Here is a 24,886-nt window from a genome sequence, read left to right as displayed (position 1 = left end):
TCAGGGTGTGCCTCTGTCCCATGTCTGAACTTTTTCAGATGATTTTGTTATATATATATTTTTTAGAAGACCAAAAATGTTATAGTAGAGCAAATTTAATCACTTGTTTTTATACTTTACTGTCTTATTTTAGTAAAGAATTTTTTAAAAATATATTTTATTGATTTCTTACAGAGAGGAAGGGAGAGGGATAGAGAGTTAGAAACATCGATCAGCTGCCTCCTGCACACCTCCCACTGGGGATGTGTCCACAACCCAGGTACATGCCCTTGACCGGAATTGAACCTGGGACCCTTCAGTCCGCAGGCCGACGCTCTATCCACTGAGCCAAACCAGTTTCGGCTTTAGTAAAGAATTTAATAAGAGAACGGTACTGTTGGTTTTAGCCCAATATTAAACATGAGTGGACCAAAGAAAAGGAAAGTGGACAGTGAATGCCGAGTGTTTAAGAGGGAGTGGACAACAAAATATTTTTTCACCGAAGTCCGCTTAATGCCGGTATGTCTGATATGCCAGGAAACACTTGCAGTCTTCAAAGAGTACAATCTCAGCCGTCACTTTGCCACAAAGCATGGCAACTATGCTAGCAAGCAGTCACCTCAAGAACAGGAGGCTACTGCACAGAGGTTGATGGCTAAATTACAGGCTCAGCAAAATGTCTTTCACAGACAAACTGCAATTCAAGAGACAACTACCAAAGCAAGTTTTATGCTATCATTCAAATTAGCAAAAGCTAGCAAACCTCTCTCTGAAGGCGAGTTTTTGAAAGAATATATGATAGAGACAGCAGGTCTCTTGTGTCCAGAGAGCAAAGGCAAGTTTGAAAAACTCAGCTTATCGCGCAGAACAGTGACTCGTCGAGTGGAACTGATTGATGAAGACTTGGCCAGCAAGTTAAATAGTAAGGCAGAGTTCTTTAAGTTTTATTCACTAGCATTGGATGAAAGTAATGATGTAAAGGACACTGCTCAGCTCTTAATTTTTATCCGAGGGATTAGTGACAATTTTGAAATTACAGAGGAGTTTTTAGCCATGGAGCCACTGAAAGGAAAAACACGGGGAGAGGACTTGTATGACCCGGTGTCTACTGTCATCGAGAAAATAAAGCTACCATGGAGTAAACTTGCTAATGTCACGACAGATGGATCTCCAAATTTAACTGGAAAAAATGTTGGACTGCTAAAAAGAATTCAGGATAAAGTGAAAGAGGAGAACCCTAACCACGATGTTATTTTTCTTCACTGTATTATTCACCAGGAATCATTGTGCAAGTCTATATTACAACTTAATCATGTTGTTAATCCAGTCGTAAAGCTTGTTAATTTCATTCGAGCAAAGGGACTTCAGCACCGTCAGTTTATTAAGTTTCTGGAGGAAACTGATGCGGATCACCATGACTTACTTTACCACTCTCGTGTCCGCTGGTTGAGTTTGGGCAAAGTTTTCCAATGAGTGTGGGAGCTCAAAGAAGAGATTGGTGCGTTTTTGAAATTAAAGGGGAAGTCTGACGAATTAACTGAGCTGAGTGACAAGAATTGGCTGTGTGACTTTGCATTTGCTGTAGATATATTTTCACATTTGAATGAGCTAAATGTGAAGCTACAGGGAAAAGATCAGTATGTACATGACATGTACACTAATGTGAAAGCCTTTAAATCGAAGCTGATTTTCTTTTCCAGACAAATTTCAGACAAAGTCTTCACTCATTTTGCCACACTAGCCACACAGATGGAGACCATACAAAACGTGAAGAAATACAGCAAATCACTGGATGACCTGCATGCAGAATTCTATCGTCGGTTTTCTGATGTTGAAAAAATAGACCAGTCACTTCAACTGGTGGCCTGTCCTTTGTCACAAAACCCTGAAACAGCACCAGAAGAGGTGCAACTGGAACTCATCGATCTTCAGTCTGACTTTGTCCTAAAGGAGAAATTCAGCTCTCTTGAACTAAGAGACTTTTATGCTTCACTTAATGAAGCCACTTTTCTAAACATCCAGAGGATGGCACAGAAGATACTGGTGCTGTTTGAGCCAACCTATGTTTGTGAGCAGACATTTAGCGTCATGAACATCAACAAAGCCCCTCACAGATCCAGCTTAACTGATGAACACCTCAGATCTATCCTGAGAATAGCCACAACAAAACTAACTCCAGACTTTGATGCATTAGCTAAAAAAGGAGACCAACAACACTGTTCCCACTGAAGTTGATGTTTTAAAGACCAAAAACCTTTCAACCCAGTTTACATTGCCATCTACATCTACGTCCCGGGCATAATTTGGAAGTTGCACTAAAGAAAATGTTTAATTTACTGTTTACACATTTTGTTCTTTTCTATTTGTTTTAGTTTTAAATTATTTTATTATACTTAAGTTTAATTTGAAAGGCTTTTGTACCTTTCCTTTGTTAGGCAATTTTATTTTGCCTTTGCCACCTTCAATATAAGGTATGTTATTGTGCTATGATTCCTCCATTTTTTGAAGTTTCAAATTATAATAATTAGTGTTTACATTCTTCTTGTTAAAATGTTTGAAATGAATAAAACTATTAAAATTTAAAAAAAAAAAAGACCGTACCCTTTTATGAAATGATGTTTACTTTGAATTTATATTAGTTCACACAAACACTCCATCCATGCTTTTGTTCCGGCCCTCCGGTCCAGTTTAAGAACCCATTGTGGCCCTCGAGTCAAAAAGTTTGCCCACCCCTGGTCTAGGTTCATCTTGTGTTTTCTCTGCCCAGCCCTGGAATCAACTGTTTTTCTAAGGAACCATAGTTTCTTTTATTGAAGAATGGTAGTTAAAATCCAAAATTCGGATGTTTCATGTGCTCATTTCTGTTGGGATGTTAGTGCTTCTGGGCTGGCTTATTTTCTGATGAGATGTCAGGTGTAATTTTTATCTTTGTTGTAATATAATGTGTCTTTTTTCTCTAACTTAAAGATTTTCTCTTTTTATTTCATCAGTTTGGATATGATATTTTTAGGCTTTAGAAAAATATCTTGTTGGTTGTTCTGTGAACTTGGATGTGTGGTTGTTTTTCATTACCTCTGGGAAATAGTTGGCTATAATCTTTCTACTATTTCTTCCTGTTTTTTTACCCTTTGTTTTTCTCCTGGGATTCCAATTATGTGTATTTTGGATCTTTGATATTTTCCCAATACTGTGTTCTTTATTTCACTTCAACTTTTTATTTTTTAGTCTTTGTGTTTTAGTTGGCTTATTTGTATTGCTCTCTTCAAGTTCTTTTACTCTTTCCTCAGCTGGTTCTAATCTGTTGAAACTGTTGAAGACCTATTTTTTCATAGTTAGCATTTCTGTTTGATTGTGTGTTATAAATTCCATCTCTGCTGAATTTACCCATTTGATCCTGCATGTTGCTCACCTCTTTTATTAGAGTTTTTAACATATTAATCATAGTTTTAAAAAATTTCTTGTCAGATAGTGCCAACACTTTTATCAAAGGAGTTTGGTTTTGCTCAACTGGCATGGCTCAGTGGTTGAGCGTTGACCTATGAACGAGGAGGTCACAGTTTGATTCCCGGTCAGGGCACATGCCTGGATTGTAGGCTCAATCCTTAGTGTGGGGTGTGCAGGAGGTAGCTGATCAATGATTCTTTCTTATCATTTCTGTTTCTATCTCTCTCCCCCTCTCCCTTCCTCTCTGAAATCGATTGACAAAATATATATATATATATATATATATAGAGAGAGAGAGAGAGAGAGAGAGAGAGAGAGTTTGGTTTTGTTGATGCTTTCTATTGAAAGTGTATTGTTTTTCTTGCTTTTTTGTATACCTTATAAGTTTTTGTTTCAAGTGGGACATTTTGTTTAGTGCATTAGAGACTGAGGTAAATGTTTTCTGTAGTTTAAAGTCAGCACGCATTTTCTTTCTGCTACGCCTTTCTTGTTGGAGTTTGAGTTAATTTAGTCAAGATTTGGGCATGAATTAAGTTTTGATGTTTTTGTGAATACCATCAGTGTATCACTGCCTTAAAATTCCTTTAGGATTACCTTGTGTATAGCATGGAGGTTGGTCTGTCTGCCAGAGGTTTTTTTCTCAATATCTGATCCTTCCTAAGCTTTAGGTCTTCCCATTGCGCTGCCTCTCAGGAAGGGTCTATCACTATGATCTTGCAATTATTCTGGCAATATTCTACTGTTAATAAATGCTTGTTAGCCTGGTAGTGGGTGGCTTGGAGAGAGGGGTGCACATTTGATATTGTTATGATTAAACCTCAGTCTCAGCCAGGCACTTCTCTAGCTACCGCTCTCTGCTAGGTGTCATGACTTAAACTCATTTCTACTTAAATAAGAAAATACAGCTATAAACAGCCAAGTATTTAGGGGGAAATCAACCCTGATTTTATGATTTTATTAACTACTTCATCATAGTAGATGATAGCTGAGATCTTATTACAGAGAGTACTTTAGAACTTTTGCCTCTTTTTCCTAGGCACCACACCAATCCAGTGGGCACTGAATGGCGGTGGAAGATGGACCAGCCTGAAGTGATCTTAAAGGAAGCCATTGAAAACCATCAGAACATGATCAAGCAGTTTAAAGGTATTTATTTTTTCCTATAGGAAGAAATGCTAATAGCCTGAATTAAATTGGCAGAGGAATTGCCTCTTTGGCAGGATTTTGTCCCCTTTGGCAAATTTTCATATGGTAAGTGCAAATTTTGTAGAAACATTATATGCATTGGCCCTTTTTAGTTTTTACTGATGAGTTTTATGTCCCATGTGATGGAAGAACTAAAAAACTTAATTTAAGCTTAGCAATTTATAATATGGTGCCTCAGCCTGTATGTTTTGCCTGGGAATGTATCATCGTCCTCTCTCAAAACTTTTGCTTTGTTTTGTTTTGTTGAGCACAAAGCAACCTATGAATGAACTGAAAATTTTAGATCATGAAACAATTCTTAAGTAATGTCAGTTAGATGATATTGGAAAAGCATTTTTTATTAAATGTCTTATAAAAAAGGAGAGATAAACGTTTCCTCCACAGGACCCATAGTGATATAGTAAAATTCTGCTACTCAGTTTCTAGAATTTCCTGATTTAGTTGTGCCTTATCTTAAAGGTATTTGACTTTACTGGAGATCACTGGTTCTCAGCTTTAGTGTGCATCAGAATCACCTGGGGTGCTTGTTCAAACAGATTCCCGGTCTCCTTCCCCAGAGAATGATTCAGTAAGTCTGAGGTGGGGACCAGGAATGCACATTTCTGACAGGTGATGTTGTGGTCGAACTGGGGACCACACTTTGAGACCCACTACTGTACGTAGATATGGTGGATTTATAAAGTGATGGCTTTATATGATGAACTAAAATTTGTTAGACTCTCTTGTAAATCTCTGTGCTTCTGTCTCCACCTACCACTTGTAAGTCCTTGTCTCTTATATTCTCCTTTCCTTTCATATGTAAAAAATGAATTCCAACCAAGGTTATTTTGATGTGGGCACTCTTGTGGTGCTAACATCATATTTATAAACCCCAGTAATTGGTGTTTTTAAGATAAAGGGATTCTTTTATGCGAAGACATATGTTCTGTCAGGTCACTGCTTCTTGAGATTATAGTGCTTCTGAAGTGTGTTTTTCCCAATACCACCAAGCAGTTCTCCTGTTCTCAGTAGACACTGACTAGCTGTGCTGCAATTTAATTCAGTTCTGACACTATCTGGAGATAGCATTGTACCCTACAGGTTAAGGGTTCAGTCCGACAAAACTGCCCCCACTTCAGATGCCAGTTGCAAGTCCAGTTTATTACCTGTGCTTCTGACTGACTGGCTGTAAGTGGGAGGTTTCCAAAACCTCCACCTCAGATTTGGTTAGTTTGTTAGAGAGACTCACATAAGAACTCAGCATAACATTTACAGTAAGTCCTCATTACAGTAAGTTGTCGATAAGTTCTCAGAAACGGTGCCTTTATGTGAAACAGTGTATTGTGAAACCCATAGACCAACTGAGAATGCAAGAGTTAAGTTCCTATGGCATATTTCTGGTCACAAAAACATCGCCAAACTTCTTTTAAAAAAAATATTTTTATTAATTTCAGAGAGGAAGGGCGAGGGAGAGAAAGATAGAAACAACAATGATCAGAATCATTGATTGGCTGTCTCCTGCATGCCTCCCACTGGGGATTGAGCCTGCAATCGGGGCATGTGCCCTGAACAGGAATTGAATTGTGACTTCATGGTTCATAGGTCGACTGTCAACCACTGAGTCTCACTGACTGGGAACCAAAATTCTAAATAAAATCAAAACATTACTATTATTAAACATTGAAATAAATGTGTGAATTATACATACATTTAGAAAAGATTAGTAAAAACAAGTAAGATAATTATTTTCCAACCTGCTTATTCCTGTTCAAGGTTATGAGTGGCTGGAGCCTCTCCCAGCAATTCAGGGCACAATGGTGGGAATCCACCCTGGACAGGATACCCTTTGATCACAGAGCCACTTGTTATTGGACCTAGAAAAGATGTTATTGGACAGCCCCCTGAGCCAGAGGGAGAGGGCTGTCCTCTCCTCAATTCTTGTCAGTTTGGTAAGAAAGACTTCAGACGAGTGACAGATAATAGCATTGTAGCAAAGCAAGCAAATTTATTAATGAAGCAAGGCAAGCAAGTTTATTAAAAATATACTTGCCATGTAGCACAAGGGGCCCACTCAGCTAATCTGAGCATGTACCTGGTGGGGGTTCATGGAGTTTTATATCCTTCTTCTCATAGGTTTCAAGGTTCCTCTGCTAGATATCTTGGGTAACAGGTTAGGTTTCAAAGTCCATTTTACTTTGTTGTGGCTTTTCTTGGGATGTTTGTACATACACCTGGTCATCTTGTTTGGCATGTCCTAAGATGGGCTAACTTCTTGTTCAATGGGTGAGATAAAATTCCCCCTTTTTCCTTTTCCTTTCACCCCGGGTGATTTAAGTTATATATTCTCTGGGTAGGGAAGAGAGGGAGAGCTATTAACCATTTGCTCTCAGGTGTCTTTGGTTGGGGAAAATAAGGTCTTGTGATTCACAAGCTGGCTGCAAGGTACCTAAACTGTGTGTCCTTTTTTAATTTCTTGTTTTAGTTTCTCTATCCACTTGCCCAGGAATTTTCCTAGCTTCTTACTATCTTGTCACACACTCACACACACCCACAATGACTCAGACTGGGACAATGTAGACATGCCAATTCACCTACCATGTACATCTTTGGAACATGGGAGGAAATCGGAGTACCCAGAGTAAATTCATACTGACATGGGCTGCATGTGTAAACTCCACATGACAGTAGCCCCAGCTGGGGATCAAGTTTTTTTCTCTCATCAATGTTATAACAAAAGGACTAGAGGGGACTAGAGGCCCGGTGCATGACATTCGTGCACTGAGGAGGGGGCGGTCCCTCAGTCCAGCCTGCGCCCTCTCACAGTCTGGGAGCCCTTGGGGGATGTCTGACTGATGGCTTAGGTCCACTGCCTGTGGGGAGCAGGCCTAAGCTGGCATTCAGACAATCTTAGTGCTGCCGTGGAGGCAGGAGAGGCTCCCACCACTGCCGCTGCGCTCGCCAGCCGTGAGCCTGGCTTCTGGCTGAGTGGCGCTATCCCTGTGGGAGCACACTGTCCACCAAGGGGCAGCTCCTGCATTAAGTGTCTGCCCCCTGGTGGTCATTGTGTGTCATAGTGACCGGTCGTTCCACCGTTTGGTCTATTTGCATATTATTTTTTTACTAGAGGCCCGATGCATGAAATTCATGCAAGGGGCTTGGCCCTTGCAGCCCTGGTCAGCCCTCACAGCCCCGGCTGGCCCTTGCAGCCCCAGCTTTGTCCTGATGGTTGTCTGGACGGTCATCCGGAAGGATGTCCAGATGGTCATTCTGCTATTTGGTCTAGTTAGCATATTAGCTCTTTATTATATAGGATTATATAGGACTAGAGGCCCGGTGCATGACATTTGTGCACTGGGGGGCGGGGGGGAGAGATCCCTCAGCCCAGCCTGTGCCCTCTCGCAGTCCGGTACTCCCAGGGAGCGGGCCTAAGCCAGCAGTTGGACATCCCTTGAGGGGTCCTTAGTGCTGCTGCAGAGGCGGGAAAGGCTCCCACCACTGCCACTGCATTCACCAGCTGTGAGCCCAGCTTTTGGCTGAGCGGCGCTCCCCTTGTGGGAGTGCACTGACCACCAGGGGGCAGCTCCTGGGTTGAGCGTCTGCCCCCTGGTGGTCATTGTGTGTCATAGCGACTGGTTCTGCCATTTGGTCAATTTGCATATCAGTCTTTTATTATATAGGACTAGAGACCCTCTTGCAGTCTGGGAGCCCTCGGGGGATGTCCGACTGAGGGGCCTAACCTGTCAGTTGGACATCCTTAGTGCTGCCGCGGAGGCAGGAGATGCCCCCGCCACCGCAGCCGCGCTCGCCAGCCTTGAGCCCAGTTTCTGTGGGAGCACACTGACTACCAGGTGGTAGCTCCTGCGTTGAGCGTCTGCCCCCCCTCGTGGTCAGTGCGCGTCATGGCGACCAGTCTTTCCGCCATTCGGTCGATTTGCATATTAGCCTTTTATTATATGGGCTAGTACTTCTTATCATTGTACTTATTTCTTATGAGAAATTGAGGGAAGTAATGCAAATAATGATTCAAGACCAATAGTAATGTATAGTCAATAATTATACCTTTATTCTTTTTTAAAAATTAACTTATTTTTAATTTTTCCCTTTATTGATTTTTAGGGAGAGAGGAAGGGAGAGGGATAGAGAGATAGAAACATTGATGAGAGAGAGAAACATCCTGTACGGCCCCTACTGGGCATGTGCTCTGACTGGGACTCAAACCAGTGACCTCTTGGTTCCTAGGTCAACACTCAACTACTGAGCCACATTGGCCAGGCTAAAATTAAATTATTTTAAAAATTGAATTTATTGGGGTGACTTGGGGTGACATTGGTTAATAAAATTATATAGTTTCAGGCATATAATCTATACTAATAAAAGAGAAACATGCAAATTAACCATCACGCTGCCACTCCGCTACACCCACAAGCCACGCCTATCAGCCAATCAGAAAGCGAGTATGCAAATTAACCCATCTAAGATGGCGGCGGCCACGGAGCTGGAGCGAGCGGGAGGCTTGGGTTGCCCCTGGCGATGGAGGAAGCCAAGCTTCCCGGCTGCCCTGGCCGGCCCTCGGCTCTGCTCAAGCCTACAAAGTTTCAACTATAGAAGAAAATAAATCCCAGATACCCGCTTCCAGCCCGCCCTGGCCTCCGCTCAAGGAGGCGCTGAATAAAAGAAAAAAAGGAGAGGCTGGGAGCTTGGGTCGCTGGGGGGTGTGGCCAGCCTGAAAACGGCCCTCAGCCCCTCACCCAGGCTGACCACACCCCCATGGGGTGAAGGTCCCCACTGGGAGGCTTGGCCAGCCTGAAAACAGCCATCATCCCCTCACCCAGGCTGGCCAGGCACCCCAGTGGGACCTCCACCCTGATTCGGGACACCTTTCAGGGCAAACCAGCCAGCCCCCACCTGTGCACCAAGCCTCTATCCTTTATAATAAAAGGGTAATATGCAAATTGACCCCAACAGCAGAACGACTGGGAATGACTGGTCACTATGACACACACTGACCACCAGGGGGCAGACGCTCAATGCAGGAGCTGCCCCCTGGTGGTCAGTGTGCTACCACAGGGGGAGCTTTGCTTAGCCACAAGCCAGGCTGACGGCTGCCAGCACAGCAGTGGGGGCAGGAGCCTCTCCCGCCTCCTCAGCAACGCTAAGGATGTCTGACTGCAGCTTAGGCCTGCTCCCCGCTGGCAAGTGGACATCCCCCAAGGGCTCCCAGGCTGCCAGAGGGATGTCTGACTGCCAGCTTAGGCCTGATCCCCCAGGGCGTGGGCCTAAGCCAGCAGGTGGACATCCCCTGAGGGGTCCCAGACTGCGAGAGGGCACAGGCCAGGCTGAGGGACTCCCCTATGAATGCACAAATTTTTGTGCACCGGGCCTCTAGTTCTACAATAAATATGAATTTTCTGGGGAAAGTTTATCTGTATACACTTGTGTGTGTCTATATGATGTAATTTTGTACACCTGCAAAGATGCTAATAAATACTTTAATATTTCATCTTGACTTTTAATCTCAACCACTTTTTTTTTTTTAAACAAATTACTTTCTCTTATTTGGATAAAGCAGTGTCTTTTATCAGTCTTTTGGTAAGTTAAATGAAACTGGTCAAGAGCTAGTAAGTCTCCACATCTGGAATTTGAATAGCTTTTCTTAGACTATTGTTGTATTGTTGACTTAGTTAATAGTATTGATTGTTGATCTTCAAATAAACTGTATGCTTTTAAATAAATTTTAAGGCAAAGTTGTGTTTTCCTTTGGATAATGTATTGTCAGAATTCTCCAGAGAAACAGAGTCAACAGAATCTTGTGTTGGTGGGTGTGTATTGTAGATAGAGATTGATAGGGAGATTGATTTAAGGAATTTGCTCACATGATTGTCCAGGAAAAAAAAAAAGTGAATGGTATATACTAGCAGGCTGGGGACCTGGGAAGAGTTGCAGTTTGATTCTATAGGCTGTCTGTTGGCAGTATTCCTTCTTGCTTAAGGGAGGTCAGCCTTTGTTCTGTCAAGGTTTTCAACAGATTGGATGAAGTTCATCCACATTGTGAAGGGCCTCTGCTTTACTCAGAGCTCACTGACTTAAATGTTAATCTCATCCAAAAGTCACCTTCACAGAAACATCCAGAATAAAGTTTAACCAAATATCTGGGTACCATGGTCCAGCCAATTTGCCTACTTCTGTTTTTATTGATAGAGAGGAAGGGAGAGGGGGAAAGAGAGAAACATTGATTGGCTGCCTCCTGCACTCCCCCTACTGGGGATCAAGCCCACAACCTGGGCATGTGCCCTGATCAGGAATTGAACCAGTGACCTCTTGGTACATGGGATGACACTCAATCCACTGAGCCACACATTAGCCTGAGCCCCTGCCATTTCTTTCTCAAGTATGAACTTTCACTTAAACTCTAAGGGTCCCCACCAGACTTGCAACCCAGGGGAGCAGCAGGCAGCATCAGCTTGACCCAGACATTCCCCCAAACCTGTGTCCAAGGCCCTCTTTTCTCTGACTTTTCAGTGAGTTTACGTCAGCCCAGCCTTGGCTCACTCCTGTCACTGTGACTATTACTTCTCAGCTGACTGCAGCCCCGTCTTGGCTCACTTCTTTCCTATAACATTTCTAGGGAGCCAAAGCAGCCCCATCTAGGCTGTCGTTTGTCGCTTGTTCTATCCTAAGTCATTGCTGTGTTCCCTGTCTCCAGCTTTAATAAACATACTCTCAAAATCACCTGGACTCTTATTGCAAAGTCTTTCCTGCATGAAGTCAGGAACCCACACACTATAGGCCGTCTTAGGCAGAGCCGCTCAGGGCCAGGGCCTTTTGTGGTGACACTTAAAGAGCTAATTGAACCCTTAAACAATGGGATGCTGACTGAGGATGTATGTTTTCTGGACATCCGAGAATCTTCCTAAATGAATTGTGTCCCAGGCAGTTTGTGTGGGGAGGAAGCAGCCCTGAGGAATAGACATTCATTTTTCCATTCTGAGGTGTCCTTGACGTGGAATGACAATCTAAGTTTTGATAGTAATTTTTCTGACAAGAACACTTTTGCAAAGGCTCTTTAAATGGAAATAAGTAATGAATAATTCATGAGGCAAGTTTATTCACATTATGACATGTGTTAGGTGAGCTCAGTGTGCACATGCTCTTTGTTATGTTGACCCTGAGAATGAATGTGCCTGTTAAAAAGGACTCCTGATGTTTAATTTGTCTCAAATTTATAAACAAAGACTACTAGTATAGTCATTGCTAAACAGAGGCTTCTTATGCTCTCTGCACTTATGGAAAAAGCTACACTGAGCTGCCTGCCTCCTGCACCATGTTCCTGGACCTTTTAAATAAGCTCCTTGGCTTAACCAATGAGCTGAACACCTGCCCTAACCAAATTGGGGCTTTGCAACTAAATCTTCATTTCCATCTTTACCAACCAATCAGAGTGGCTCCATTCCAACCAATCAAGAAAATGCTGTTTGGATCAAACTGTGGATTTAGAGTTACTTGCATAGAAATGGTCCAATCAGGGACCAGGGTGTGGCAGTCTTCTCTATATAAGCCAGCTTCACCTCTACCTCAACAGAGCACACTTTGTTACCTTCGAAGACTATTTCACCAGCCAAAGCTGTAACACTGGAGCTGGTGGTGTAATGGCAGAGCCACTTCGACTGCTGTTTCATGCCTGAGCTGTCTCACAACAGAGTTGCTTCACAATTGAGCTGTTTTCATTGAATAAAATCTTCCCCCTCACCCCATTCCATCTTGGGGTCTCCTTTGACAGTGAATTGGTGGTGATGACCTTCAGTTGACTGTTGTCCGACTAACTTGTTAGCAAGCCTTGTCCTATGTAGAAAGGTATATCTCATTAGTAACCTTGTGCTTACGTTAATCAGTAGGCACTTCAAATGGTTTGTCTTCAAGTTCACATGGCATAAGAAATGAGAGTTTTCAAAAGTACATTGTCTTGCCCTGGCTGGTTGGCTCAGTTGGCTGGAGCATCGTCCTATACTCCAAAAGGTTGTGGGTTTGATTCCCAGTCAGGGGACATACCCAGGTTGTGGGTTCGATCCCTGGTCGGGGCACATACTGGAGGCACCGATCAGTGTTTCTCTCTCTCTCCCTCTCTATTAAAAAACATGGTCTTGTAGGGGAATGACAGATATAGGATTGTTGGATTGTTGAGAGAAAGAATAGAGAGTATGTCTATGGACAAATGAATCCTGAATAGCAGTTAGAATGCCTAAGGGGGAAATTTTATAACTTCATTCAGTCTTTATCAATGGTTATAGTCTGAAATTTTCTTTTTTATGAACTTGAATTCCTCCTTCAGTCAGTGAAATCTCTATGTTCTATCTTTCTTTCATATCTAGGAGACAGGGAATAAATAAAACAGGTCACCCTCATTTGTGGATATTCAGCCTCAGACTGAGGATGATGAGGCTAATGCAAGTCACTCTACCTCTTCTGAACCCAGTATCCCTTTGGGTGTAGCTCTAACATGCATCCTACTTTTCAACTCTAAAGATGCAGAAATGTAGGTCCTGATCTCATTTCAGCTCCTGGTGGAGAGTCTGTTTTCTGTCTTCTCCAAATCTGAACTCAATAGAGATTGGCCTGGAGAAGTGACACATGTGACACAGAGTTACTCACTTACAGATACCCTGCAGGAAACTAGGTCCCCTTTGTCTTCTTCCACACCCATATTAGAGATTCCGTATTAGAGCCCCAATACTATACCCTGTGTCCCCTTGTGGCTTAAAAAGCTAAAACAACAAACAACAAAAAAAGGAAAAGTGTTTCTGGTTTCCTTGGTTGAAACTTGGGATACATTTTCCTATAGAAAAGATATTTGAGCCCTAACCGGTTTGGTTCAGTGGATAGAGTATTGGCCTGCAGACTGAAGGGTCCCAGGTTCGATTCCGGTCAAGGGCATGTACCTTGGTTGCGGGCACATCCCCAGTAGGGGGTGTGCAAGAGGCAGCAGATTGATGTTTCTAACTCTCTATCCCTCTTCCTTCCTCTCTGTAAAAATCAATAAAATATATTTTTTAAAAAAAGAAAAGATATTTGAATTTGATTAGGTGATATTGAAATTGATTTATTAGTACTGTAGTTCAGGTATATAACTAGTTAATTTGATATTTGGGGATTTGAACAATGAACTTAATCTTTATTTTAATAATGAATTTCATGTTGAAACAGAAAAGCTTAGAACAGGATTTCTATAAATTGGAAATTACAGGTAATTCTCAAAGGTTTGAAGCGATTTTCTTCTTAGTTTGTTATATTTTGGGTTTTCTTCACTTTAGTCTCTCTTTAGAAGTCCACTCTTAACTCATTAACATTTTCCCCTACTCTGGCTTGGAGTTCTTTGTTTTATAGGGTGCTTTCCCACCCCCAGGATGAACGCCTGCTCTCTCCCCTGGGTCTGGTCCAGTCATTTTATGATTTTATTTTTGTGTAGGATGATTCTTGTTGTGGGTATTGTTGCCTCTGAGTTTCCAGCTTTAGCTGAGTGGCCAGCCTTGAACGGACTTTGAAGATATTTTGATGTTTTAAATGCTTCCTTTTGTGCTTCTGTTCTCATTTCCGAGGGCAATCAGTCTTCTCAGTTATTTCATGGGATCATTAAACCATCTTTATTTTCATAACCTTTATTAGCTTTCCCTTTATACACATGCAGAATTAACTTTATATTGATTACAAATGGGTCAGATTTTAGTGCAATTCAGCATCTTTTTATAATGCTACCTGCCCCATCCCACCCTCACCGCCAAATATTAGAGAATGGGGCTGGGTTTCTTTCTTTTTTAAAAAAATTAATTCTCACCAGATGATATTTTTCCATCGATTTTTAGGGAGAGTAGAAGAGAAAGAGAAAGACAGAACATTGATGTGAGAGAAACACATTGATTGGTTGCCTCCTGCAGGAGGGAGGAGCCTGCAACTGAGGTACATGCCCTTGACTGGAATTGAACCTAGGCCCCTTTGGTCCGAAGGCCAACACTCTTATCTACTGAGCCAAACAGGCTGGGGCTGGGTTTCTTTAGCTCAGTTTCCTGTCAGCTCAACAGACATCGCACGAATGAACCCTTATTAGAATGGCCTCAGTGCTGAAGGTGAAAGATGAAAAGACATCATTTGTTGCTAGATGTTTTTATCTATAGTTTAAGCTAGAAGTGAAGTAAGGCAAAAAATAAAAGATCCCCAAAAGTTTTCACAAAGGAGGTATGCTGAAGTACACATCCAAAAGAAATGTGGAGGTGGGGAAGAGAACACTACCTGCTAATTGTTTTCTGAAGCTTATTTATGGAACACCTCACAGTGGCAGTTGCTATGGCAAACATATATTACTAGAGACCCGGTGCACAAAAATTTGTGCCCTGGGGCGGGGGGCAGAGGGGTCCCCCAGCCCGGCCTGTGCCCTCTCGCAGTCTGGGACCCCTCGGGAGATAACAACCTGCTGGCTTAGGCCTGCTCCCGGGTGGCAGAGGGCAGGCCCAATCCCTAGGTGCAGCCCCTGGTCAGGCTCAGAGCAGGGCCGATTGGGGAGTTGGGGTGCCGCCCCCTGTCATGCACAGAGCAGGGCGGATCGGGAGGTTGCAATGTTACCCTCAGTCACGCTCAGGGTGGGGCCGATTGGGGGGTTGGGGCACCGCCCCCTGTCACACTCAAGGCAGGGTCGATGGGGAGGTTGCGGCGCCACCCCCTGTCACGCACAGAGCAGGGCCGATCAGGGGGTTGGGGCGCTGCCCCCTGTCACTCACAGAGCAGGGCCGATCAGGGGGTTGGAGCGCTGCCCCCTGTCACTCACAGAGCAGGGCCCATCAGGGGGGTTGGGGCTCTGTACCCTGTCACTCACAGAGCAGGGCCGATCAGGGGGTTGGGGAGCTCCCCCCTGTCACAGAGCAGGGCCGATCAGGGGGTTGAGGAGCTCCCCCCTGTCACTCACAGAGTAGGGCCGATAGGGGAGCTGGGACACCGCCCCCTGTCACACACAGAGCAGGGCGGATCAGGGGGTTGGGGCGCTGCACCCTGTCACACTCAGGGCAGGGCCAATGGGGAGGTTATGGCTCTACCCTGTCACACACAGAGCAAGGCCCGTGGAGGGGGGTTGGGGCGGCACCCTCTATCACCCACAGAGCAGGGCCGATCAGGGGGTTGGGGCGCCGCCACTGTCACACTCAGGGCAGGGCCGATGGAGAGGTTATGGCTCTACCCTCTCACACACAGAGCAGGGCCCCTGGGGGGGGGGGGCGGGTTGGGGCGCTGCACCCTGTCACACACAGAGCAGGGCCGATCAGGGGGTTGGGGCGCCGCACTGTCACACTCAGGGCAGGGCCCCTGGGGGGTTGGGGGGGGGGGGTTGGGGCGCTGCACCCTGTCACACACAGAGCAGGGCCGATCAGGGGGTTGGTGCGCCGCACCCTGTCAAACACAGAGCCGCAGGGCAATCGGGATTGGGGCGCTCCCCCCTATCAGGCACAGAGCAGGGCTGATCAGGGGGTTTGGGCGCTGCCCCCTGTCACACTGATCCCGGTGCCGGGAGGCCTCGCTGCTCCGCTGATCCCGGTGCCGGGAGGCATATTACCCTTTTACTATATAGGATAGAGGCCTGGTGCATGGGTGGGGGCCGGCTGGTTTGCCCTGAAGGGTGTCCTGGATCAGGGTGGGGGTCCCCACTGGGGTGCCTGGCCAGTCTGGGTGAGGGGCTGAGGGCTGTTTTCTGGAAGCGGGTGACTGAAGCTCCCAACAGCTCCTTTTTTTCTTTTTTTTTTATTCTGGGCCAGCTTTAGCTCTGAGGCCTCACTGCTGAAAACATCGATACAATGTTGTGGTCCGGCTGGCTGAACCTGGCTGAATGAAAGCCGGTTTCTGGGGTTTTGTTTAGCTTCTTATTTGCAACATAGTACATAGTTGCTTAGAGTTGCAGCTGAGAGGCCGGCAAGTGAGGCGGGGAACGTTGGAGTCCGCAGTCACTGGTGCAAGCAAGCCTCCCTGCTCGCTTCAGTGCATGGCTGCCGGCCGCCATCTTGGCTGACAGTTAATTTGCATAAGGATATGCTGATTAGCCAATGGGAAGGGTAGTGGTCGTACGCTAATTAGCATGTTTCTCTTTTATTAGTGTAGATAGTATATGATGTTCAGCCAGGAGGGTTTCTTAGGAAGATCTTTGGTCAGGAACTGTATTGTTATAAAAAGAAAGTAGGGAATATTTTATTTTAAATAGGTCCAATCTTTAAAAATAGGATAGCCCTGACCGGTTTGGCTCAGTGGATAGAGCCTCGGCCTGAGGACTAAAGGTTCCCAGGTTTGATTCTGGTCAAGGGCATGTACCTTGCTTGCGGGTACATCCCCAGTAGGGGGTGTGCAGGAGGCAGCTGATCGATGTTTCTCTCACACTGATGTTTCTAACTCTCTATCCTTATCCCTTCCTCTCTGTAAAAAAATCAATAAAATATAAAAAAATAAAAATAGGAATATTCATATATGTCAATGATAACTCAATAAAAAAGATATAAGAAAGTATTCAGAATAAAGATTTATTATTATTTGCAAATATTTTCTCCCATTTAGTTGGTTGCCTTTTTGTTTTATTGATGGTTCCTTTTGTTTTGTTGATGGTTTCTTTCTTTTGCAGAAGCTTTTAGGTTTGATATAGTTCCATTTATTTATTTTTACTTTTACTTTCCTGCCTTTGGTGTCAAATTTCTATATCCTCTGAGACCAAGGTCCATAAGTTTAGTACCTTTATTTTCTTCTATGTATTTTATTGTTTTAGGTCTTTGATCCATTTTGAGTTAATTTTTGTGTATGATGTCAAATAGAAGTCTAGTTCCATTTTTTTGAATGTGGCTTTCCAATTTTCCCACCATTTATTGAAGAGGCTTTCTTTTTTCCATTGTATGTTTTTGGCTTCTTTATAAAAAATTAGTTCCCCATAAATATGGGCATATTTCTGGGCTCTAGGTTCTGTCTCATTGGTCTGTTTTTCTACCAGTATGATACTGTTTTGATTATTGCAACTTTGTAGTATAATTTGAAGTCTGGGAGTCTGATGCCTCCAGCTTTGTTGCCCCCTCCTCACCCCCCCCCCCCCCGCCCCCACCACCAGATTGCTTTGGCTATCCAGTCAGTGTTTTTTGTGGTTCCATACAAATTTTATGATTTTATTGTATATCTTTTAAAAATACCATTGGGATTTTTATGAGGAATGCTTAAATATGTAGATTGTGTTTGGTAATATGGCCATTTAAACAATGTTAATTCTTCCAATCCAAGAACATGGAATATCTTCCCATTTCTTTGTGTCTTCTTCGATTTTTTCCCCCCCAACAATGTCTTGTAGTTTTTCAGTGTACAGGTCCTTTACTCTCTTTGTTTAGTTTATTCCTAGGCATTTTATTGTTTTTGTTAAAAGTGTAAATGGGATTGTTGTCTTTATTTCCCTTTCTCATATTTGTTAGTATATAGGAACACAATGGATTTTGTATATTGATTTTGCATCATGCAACTTTACTGTATTTGTTTATTGTTTCTAGTAGTCTTTTGGTGGAGTCCTTAGGGTTTTCTATATGAAGAATCATGTCATCTTGTAAAAGGTGACAATTTTACTTCTTCATTCCCAATTTGGATACCTTTTATTTCTTTCTCTTGCCTGATTGCTCTGGCTAGGACTTGCAGTGCTGTGTTGAATAACAGTGAGGAGAGTGAGCACTTTGTCTTTTTCCTGATCTCAGAGGACAAGCTTTCAGTTTTTTGCCATTGAGTGTATTAAGTGAGGGTTTATCATATATGGCTTTTATTATATTGAGGTACTTTCCTTTTATACCCATTTTATTGAGTGTTTTCATCATAAATAGATGTTGTCATCTGTCAAATGATTTTTCTGCATTTTTTATATGATCATATGATTTTGTTATCTTTTATTTTGTTAATGTGTATCACATGGATCAATTTGCATACGTTGAACCATCCTTGTGCCCCTGGTTGAACCACACTTAATTGTGATTTATTATCTTTTTCATGTATTGCTGTATTTGATATGATATATTCATCAGAGATATTGGTCTGCAATTTTCTTTTATTGAGTTGTCCTGCCAGGTTTTGGTATGAGGGTAATGTTGGCCTCATAAAATGAGTTAAAAGTATTGCTTCTCTTTAATTATTTGGAAGAGTTTGAGAAGGATAGGTATTAAATCTTCTTTGACTGTTTGGTAGAATTCACTAGTGAAGCCACATGGTCTTGGACCATTAAGGGACGCCTTAATGACTGTTTCCATTTCTTTACTGTTGGTTGGTCTGTTTAGATTTCCCAGTTCTTCATGGTTCAGTCTAGGAAGGTTATATATTTCTAAGAACTTGTCCATTTCTTCTAGGTTATCCAAATTTGGTGGCATATAGCCTTCCATAGTATTCTTGTATAGTCCTTTTTATTTCTGTGGTGTCTGCTGTAACTTCTCTTTTTTATTTCTGATTTTGTTTATTTAAGTCTTTTCTCTTTTTTTCCTTAGTCTAGCTAGAGTTTTCAATTTTATTAATATTTGCAAAGAAACAGCTTGAGAAATGAAGGGGGAAGTGAATGGTTTAGATGAGGCTTTTCCTTATGTAGATATATTGAGTTCATTTACTTATACAAACATGGAAGAATGCAGAGCTAAGCAAATTAAAGAATGTAATATGTTCTGTGTTTCTCAAATAATTAGCTAATAAAGTCAGTTTTGCCTGCTTGTATTGACATAGTTTAATTAGTACTAAAACTATTGCTGACTGATTTTCCTGTTTCAATAATTCTAGATTTTTTTTCCCCTTGGGCCCTCATTTTTTATTATCTGGCTGGTATAAAAAATAAATTCACCTTCTAAAATCAAGGAACCATTAGGAAAAATGTAAAAATTTTAATAAAGGAAAATAAAAGTAGTTTTCCTCTATCTGTGCCTTATTGAGCATGATCATTTTCACTGTGTTTTCCAGGTGTACCAGGTGTCAAAGAAGAACGTTTTAAAGAAGGAATGACAGTAAAGCACTGTGCATTGTCCCTTGTGGGAGAACCCATCATGTACCCAGAAATCAACAGGTTTTTGAAGCTACTCCATGAGTGTAAAATCTCCAGTTTCCTGGTCACAAATGCACAATTCCCTGTGGAAATCAGGTGAGTGACCCCGCTTATTACGATATGCTGCTTGAACCTGTACACAGATGCTTAGGTTGTTTCCTTGTCTTGGCTGTTGTGAATAATGCTGTCTTGAAGTTTGGGGTGCATATATCTCTTGAAGATACTGATTTCATTTCCTTCGGATATATACCCAAAAGTGGGATTGCTGGATCATATGGTAGTTCTAGTTTTAATTTTTTGAAGATCTTATATATTTTGGATATTGATTTGCAAATATTTTTTCCCATTCTGTAGGTTTCCTTTTCATTTTGTTGACCATGTCTTTTGCTGTGCAGAAGCTTTTTAGTTTGATATGGTTCCACTTATTTATTTTTACTTTGGTTGCTTGCACTTTTGGTGTCATATCCGAAACATTGTTGCCAAGACCAAAATGTCAAGCTTTTACCCTGTGTTTTCTTCTAAGACTTTTACAGTTCCAGGTATTATATTTAAGTTTTTCATTCATTTTGACTTAACTTTTCTGAGTGGTGTAATATAGGGGTCCAATATAATTTTTTCCCCCACGTGAATATTCAGTTGTCCCAGCATCATTTATGGAAGAGACTGTCCTTTCCACATTGAGAATTCTTGGCTCCCTTGTCAAATATGAGTTGACCATATATGGTGGGTTTATTTTTTTGGACTCTCGATTCCTTTCATAAACATATGTGGGTGTTTGTTTGTTTTTGTTTTTAATGCTAGTATCCTATTGTTTTGCATACTATAGCTTTGTAGTATAGTTTGAAATCAGGAAGTATAATGCCTCCAGCTTTGTTCTTTCTCAGGATTACTTTGGCTATTCAACATCTTTTATAGTTCTATATGAATTTTAAGATTGTTCTTTCTATTTCTGTAAAAAGTTGCCATTGGAATTTTGATAGGGATTTTATTGAATCTATAGATGGCTTTGGGTATTATGGACATTTTAACGATATTAATTTTTCTGATCTGTGAACATGGAATATCTTCCCATTTATTTGTGTCTTCAATTTCTTTCATCAATGTTGAGAGGTTCTTAAAACTAAAATACTGATGTACTTTTTAAGGCCTCATTTCTGGAGGCTGATTCAGTCTTGGGAGAGGCCCAAGAACTTGCATTTTCATGTGCTTACTTTTTAAAAAAAATAAAATTTATTTATTTATCCTCACCTGAGGATATTTTTCCCATTGCTTTTCAGAGAGACTGGAAGGGGGGGGGGGGTGTGAGAGAGAGAAGAGAGAGAGAGAGAGAGAGAGAGAGAGAGAGAGAGAGAGAGAGAGAAACATCCATGTGAGAGAGACACATCGACTGGTTGTTTCCTGCACATGCCCCGACAGGAGGCAGGAGCGAATCCGCAACCCAGGTAATTACCCTTGACTGGGAATTGAACCCAAGACCCTTTGGTGTGCAGGCCAACGCTCTCATCATTGAGCCACACTGGCCAGGGCTCCATGTGCTGCTGATCCAGCTGGCCCTGAGCACACTTAGAGATATACTGGTGTGAGGCTTGAAATACTACTTTTGGGTTTCTGTGATGAGAGGCTCAGGCTGCACTGCCTATGATCTGGCCATTTTGATGGAGGCATTGTGGCACAGGGCTAGGAACACAGGCTCTGGAGTACTTCTAGGCTTGAATCTTGTTGTTGAAATTATTAAATACAAGATTATCCACATCTTTTTTGTGGATCCTTGAATAAGCTCCTTAATCTCTTTGAACCTTAGTTTCATCATCTCTAAAATGGGCATAAGTAGCAAGTACCTTGTTTATTATGAGGATTCAATGAACTGAACAAGAAAGGTCAAACATAGCACAGGGCACTCAGTACATGATGAGTGCTCAGTAAATCTCCTCCTCTCTTCCTCCCAAATTATTTGGCCTGATGTGACAGCTCCCGATTGTCTTAGGGATTCTGGTATTGAAAGTTTAGGCCATTTTGGGAATTTTTTTTTTGTCCAATAGGGTCAACAAACTTACTATTTAATCCACTTGACTTCTTACAGACATAAATTCCTCTCCCTTTTTTCCTTTCTGTAGAAATTAGTAGGCCTACATCTCTATAGGAAAAAAAAAGGGAGAGGGATTTTTATGTTCAATTACAATGCATTTCATATATGATCATTCTCAGCTCAGATTTAAAATTAACAGGATGAAGAGTCATCACAATAATCATATCACAGTTCATTGGGCATTATCACTGGGTATTGGGCTTAGGATTGTATTGATATTACTCCTTTTTATTGTTCTCAGCAGCAATGTGAGATTCTCAGGCACAACAATTATTTTGATGATTTTAAGGATAAAACATGTTTTGCTTTTGGGGAATTAAAATGATGCTGTCTCTGTATAGAAAGGACAAATGACCATGTTGGGAGCCCAATTCCTTTCCTGGGGAATAGAGGCCCATACCAGGCAAACATTAGATCCCTGAGTTCAGAAAAATTTTCCAACGTACTTTTACTGCCTTTGAATAAGTTATAATTCCCAGGGATGTTCCCTCTTCTCCATTCTTTCTCTGCTCCCTGGCAAGAAATCTGTAGACTTCATTATAGCACCTCAGGCATTTAGTATTGACAAGGTCCCTTATTGGTACTGTCAGTGTCCAGGGCTTCCTTTTTTTGCAAATGATGGAGGTTTGTAAAATAACCATGGCCTTTAGAATTTACTGTTCATAATCTTAAGTAGTTATGGAGGCATAGTGAAGAGGTCAGGCCAGTTCCTACTTTGCATCAGACAGCTTTATAACAAAGTCTCATAAGTATCAGATAATGATAACCCAATAGTATCCATTAAAATAGTCTTCTTTATTTTTATTTTTTGTGGAACATAAAGTACCGTTAAGGTAGCATAGCTTATTTGTTGTTAAAGAGGTGCCAGCAAAATAGTGATGAGACAGGATGCTGCCATTACATATGCTATTGTTTCGCATTTTTAGTAATTGATATCTTTGCTCAGTAGTGACACATTCCTGAACTTTTAAGGATTCCCTTTGTATCTCAATGCTGAAGAGGGATCAAAGCAATGAGAGTCTGCCAATATTTTAATCACTTCTTTCCTAACTTTGCTTAGAGCTTCTCCACCTTTAATGAGACCTTTCTGATTTTTCCATATATCAATAAGCCAGATCATTGCAATCATTTGTTTGGCCTACATGCCCTTAAATGTTCTGTCAGCTGAAGTCAACTAAAAGGTAGCCTTCAGTGTCTGCCTATATGGCTGGATAAAAAGAAAAATATAGTTTCTGTCCTTCAAGGTCTTATACTCAAAGATTGATAAGGCTGGTACTGATAGACATAAAAAGCACATAAACCATTTTGATGGTGAATTTTATGGCATGTGAATTATATTTCAGTTTTTAAAAATGCATAGATTTTGAAACAAAATGCGTAAGTAACATTCTAGTGGTAAATACAAATTGTAGAATAGTAATAGAAAATTAATAGTGGAAGGATTTGGTCATAGGATTATTAAGGGGGGATTTCCTTCTTTCTAGGTCTAAATTTATTGAAGAGAATGAATTATGAGGCCCATTTGAAGAGAGAACAGAAAGACTTTGGAAAAAATACAATCTGGGCTTAAAACAAAACTGGCAAGAAATCTAGTAGATAAGAATGACATTATGAAATGAATGAGTCCTTTGTAAGTGCTTGGTTGCTGTCCTAGCTCTGCATTGCTTAAAGCTCCCGGAATAGTCATTGCCCATGCAAGCTTGGCTTTGAACCCAATTCTGCCCGTAGGCATAGGTGAGGCATTGTGTGGCTTTTTCTGCCCTTTAAAGAAGGCTTGGGCTTTTGGGGTTGTTTCTTGTTTCTTAGAAAACTTCCATGATGCCAAAACCGGTTTGGCTCAGTGGATAGAGCATCGGCCTGCGGACTCAAGGGTCCCAGGTTCGATTCCGGTCAAGGCCATGTGCCTGGGTTGCGGGCACATCCCCAGTGGGGGGTGTGCAGGAGGCAGCTGATCGATGTTTCTCTCTCATCGATGTTTCTAACTCTCTGTCCCTCTCCCTTCCTCTCTGTAAAAAATCAATAAAATATATTTAAAAAAAAAAAAAAAGAAAAAGAAAACTTCCATGAGTGAATTGATGATGGAAAGTGGTCTGTCAGCACAGACCCCACATGGTTGTGAGATTTCAACTGTGTAAGCTTTGACTAAGCCAGATCTTGTTTTGTGTACTTTCCACTAATACCTAGTGTTTGAAGAGGGGCCGGTTTTAAGTAATTGAATGTTTTCAGTTTATCAGGGATGGTGACCAGTCATTTAAAAAAAAATAATCAACATCCCATTCTATCACATGATTAAAATCTTTGTTTCAGTCTTCTGGGAGAAGTAGAAGCCTCTAGACCAGGGGTGGGCAAACTTTTTGACTCGAGGGCCACAATGGGTTCTTAAACTGGACCGGAGGGCCGGAACAAAAGCATGGATGGAGTGTTTGTGTGAACTAATAAAAATTCAAAGTAAACATCATTCCATAAAAGGATACGGTCTTTTTTTTTTTAGTTTTATTCATTTCAAACGGGCCGGATCAGGCCCGCTGGCCGTAGTTTGCCCATGGCTGCTCTAGACCCAGTGAAATGTTTAATAGCCACATCTATTACAGATTGTAATTTTACATCATGAAAAGCCTGAAATAGGCATAACACTATTTTTTTATTGTTGTGTTTATTGTTTTTATTTTTAAACTACCAAGGAATCTCAAACCGGTTACCCAGCTATACGTCAGCGTGGATGCCAGCACCAAAGACAGCCTGAAGAAAATTGACCGCCCACTCTTCAAGGACTTCTGGCAAAGATTCCTGGACAGTTTGAAAGCCTTGGCAGCAAAGGTAAAAATTATGACATCTTTAAAAGAAAATAAAATGAAGGAGGTTTTTTTCCTTTTTTGTTAAAAAAAAAGACTAAATAAAATCTTCAACTTTTATTGTTTAACAAATATTTGAGTTCTTAAGTTTGTAATATATATGTCCTTTATGTATTGGGGGAGAGAATAGCAGTTCATAGCAACCCAAAGAAGAGGTGTCAGCATATAGTATATGTTTGGTTTTTAAAAAAATATATTTTTATTGATTTCAGAGAGGAAGGGAGAGAGAGAGAGAGATAGTAACATCAATGATGAGAGAGAATCATTCACTGGCTGCCTCCTGCATGC

At 41.7% G+C, this 24,886-nt stretch overlaps 1 protein-coding gene across 1 annotated transcript in view; it reads left to right on the top strand.

The window, feature by feature from the left end:
• The window catches only part of LOC139008990 (S-adenosyl-L-methionine-dependent tRNA 4-demethylwyosine synthase TYW1), a 130,234-nt gene that overhangs the window by 70,886 nt on the left and 34,462 nt on the right, over nt 1-24,886 (top strand). The window contains exons 11-13 of the mRNA XM_070412851.1: nt 4,460-4,569; nt 19,579-19,756; nt 24,428-24,563. Coding sequence (XP_070268952.1) covers nt 4,460-4,569; nt 19,579-19,756; nt 24,428-24,563 — 424 coding nt within the window. The remainder of the gene's footprint in view (nt 1-4,459; nt 4,570-19,578; nt 19,757-24,427; nt 24,564-24,886) is intronic.

Source organism: Myotis yumanensis, unplaced genomic scaffold, assembly GCF_028538775.1.
Source record: "Myotis yumanensis isolate MYYU_CA2020_CCGP unplaced genomic scaffold, mMyoYum1.0.hap1 SCAF_4, whole genome shotgun sequence".
Taxonomy (NCBI): domain Eukaryota; kingdom Metazoa; phylum Chordata; class Mammalia; order Chiroptera; family Vespertilionidae; genus Myotis; species Myotis yumanensis.
The sequence above is the reverse complement of the archived record's forward strand: the minus strand, read 5'-3'. Positions and strand labels throughout refer to the sequence as shown.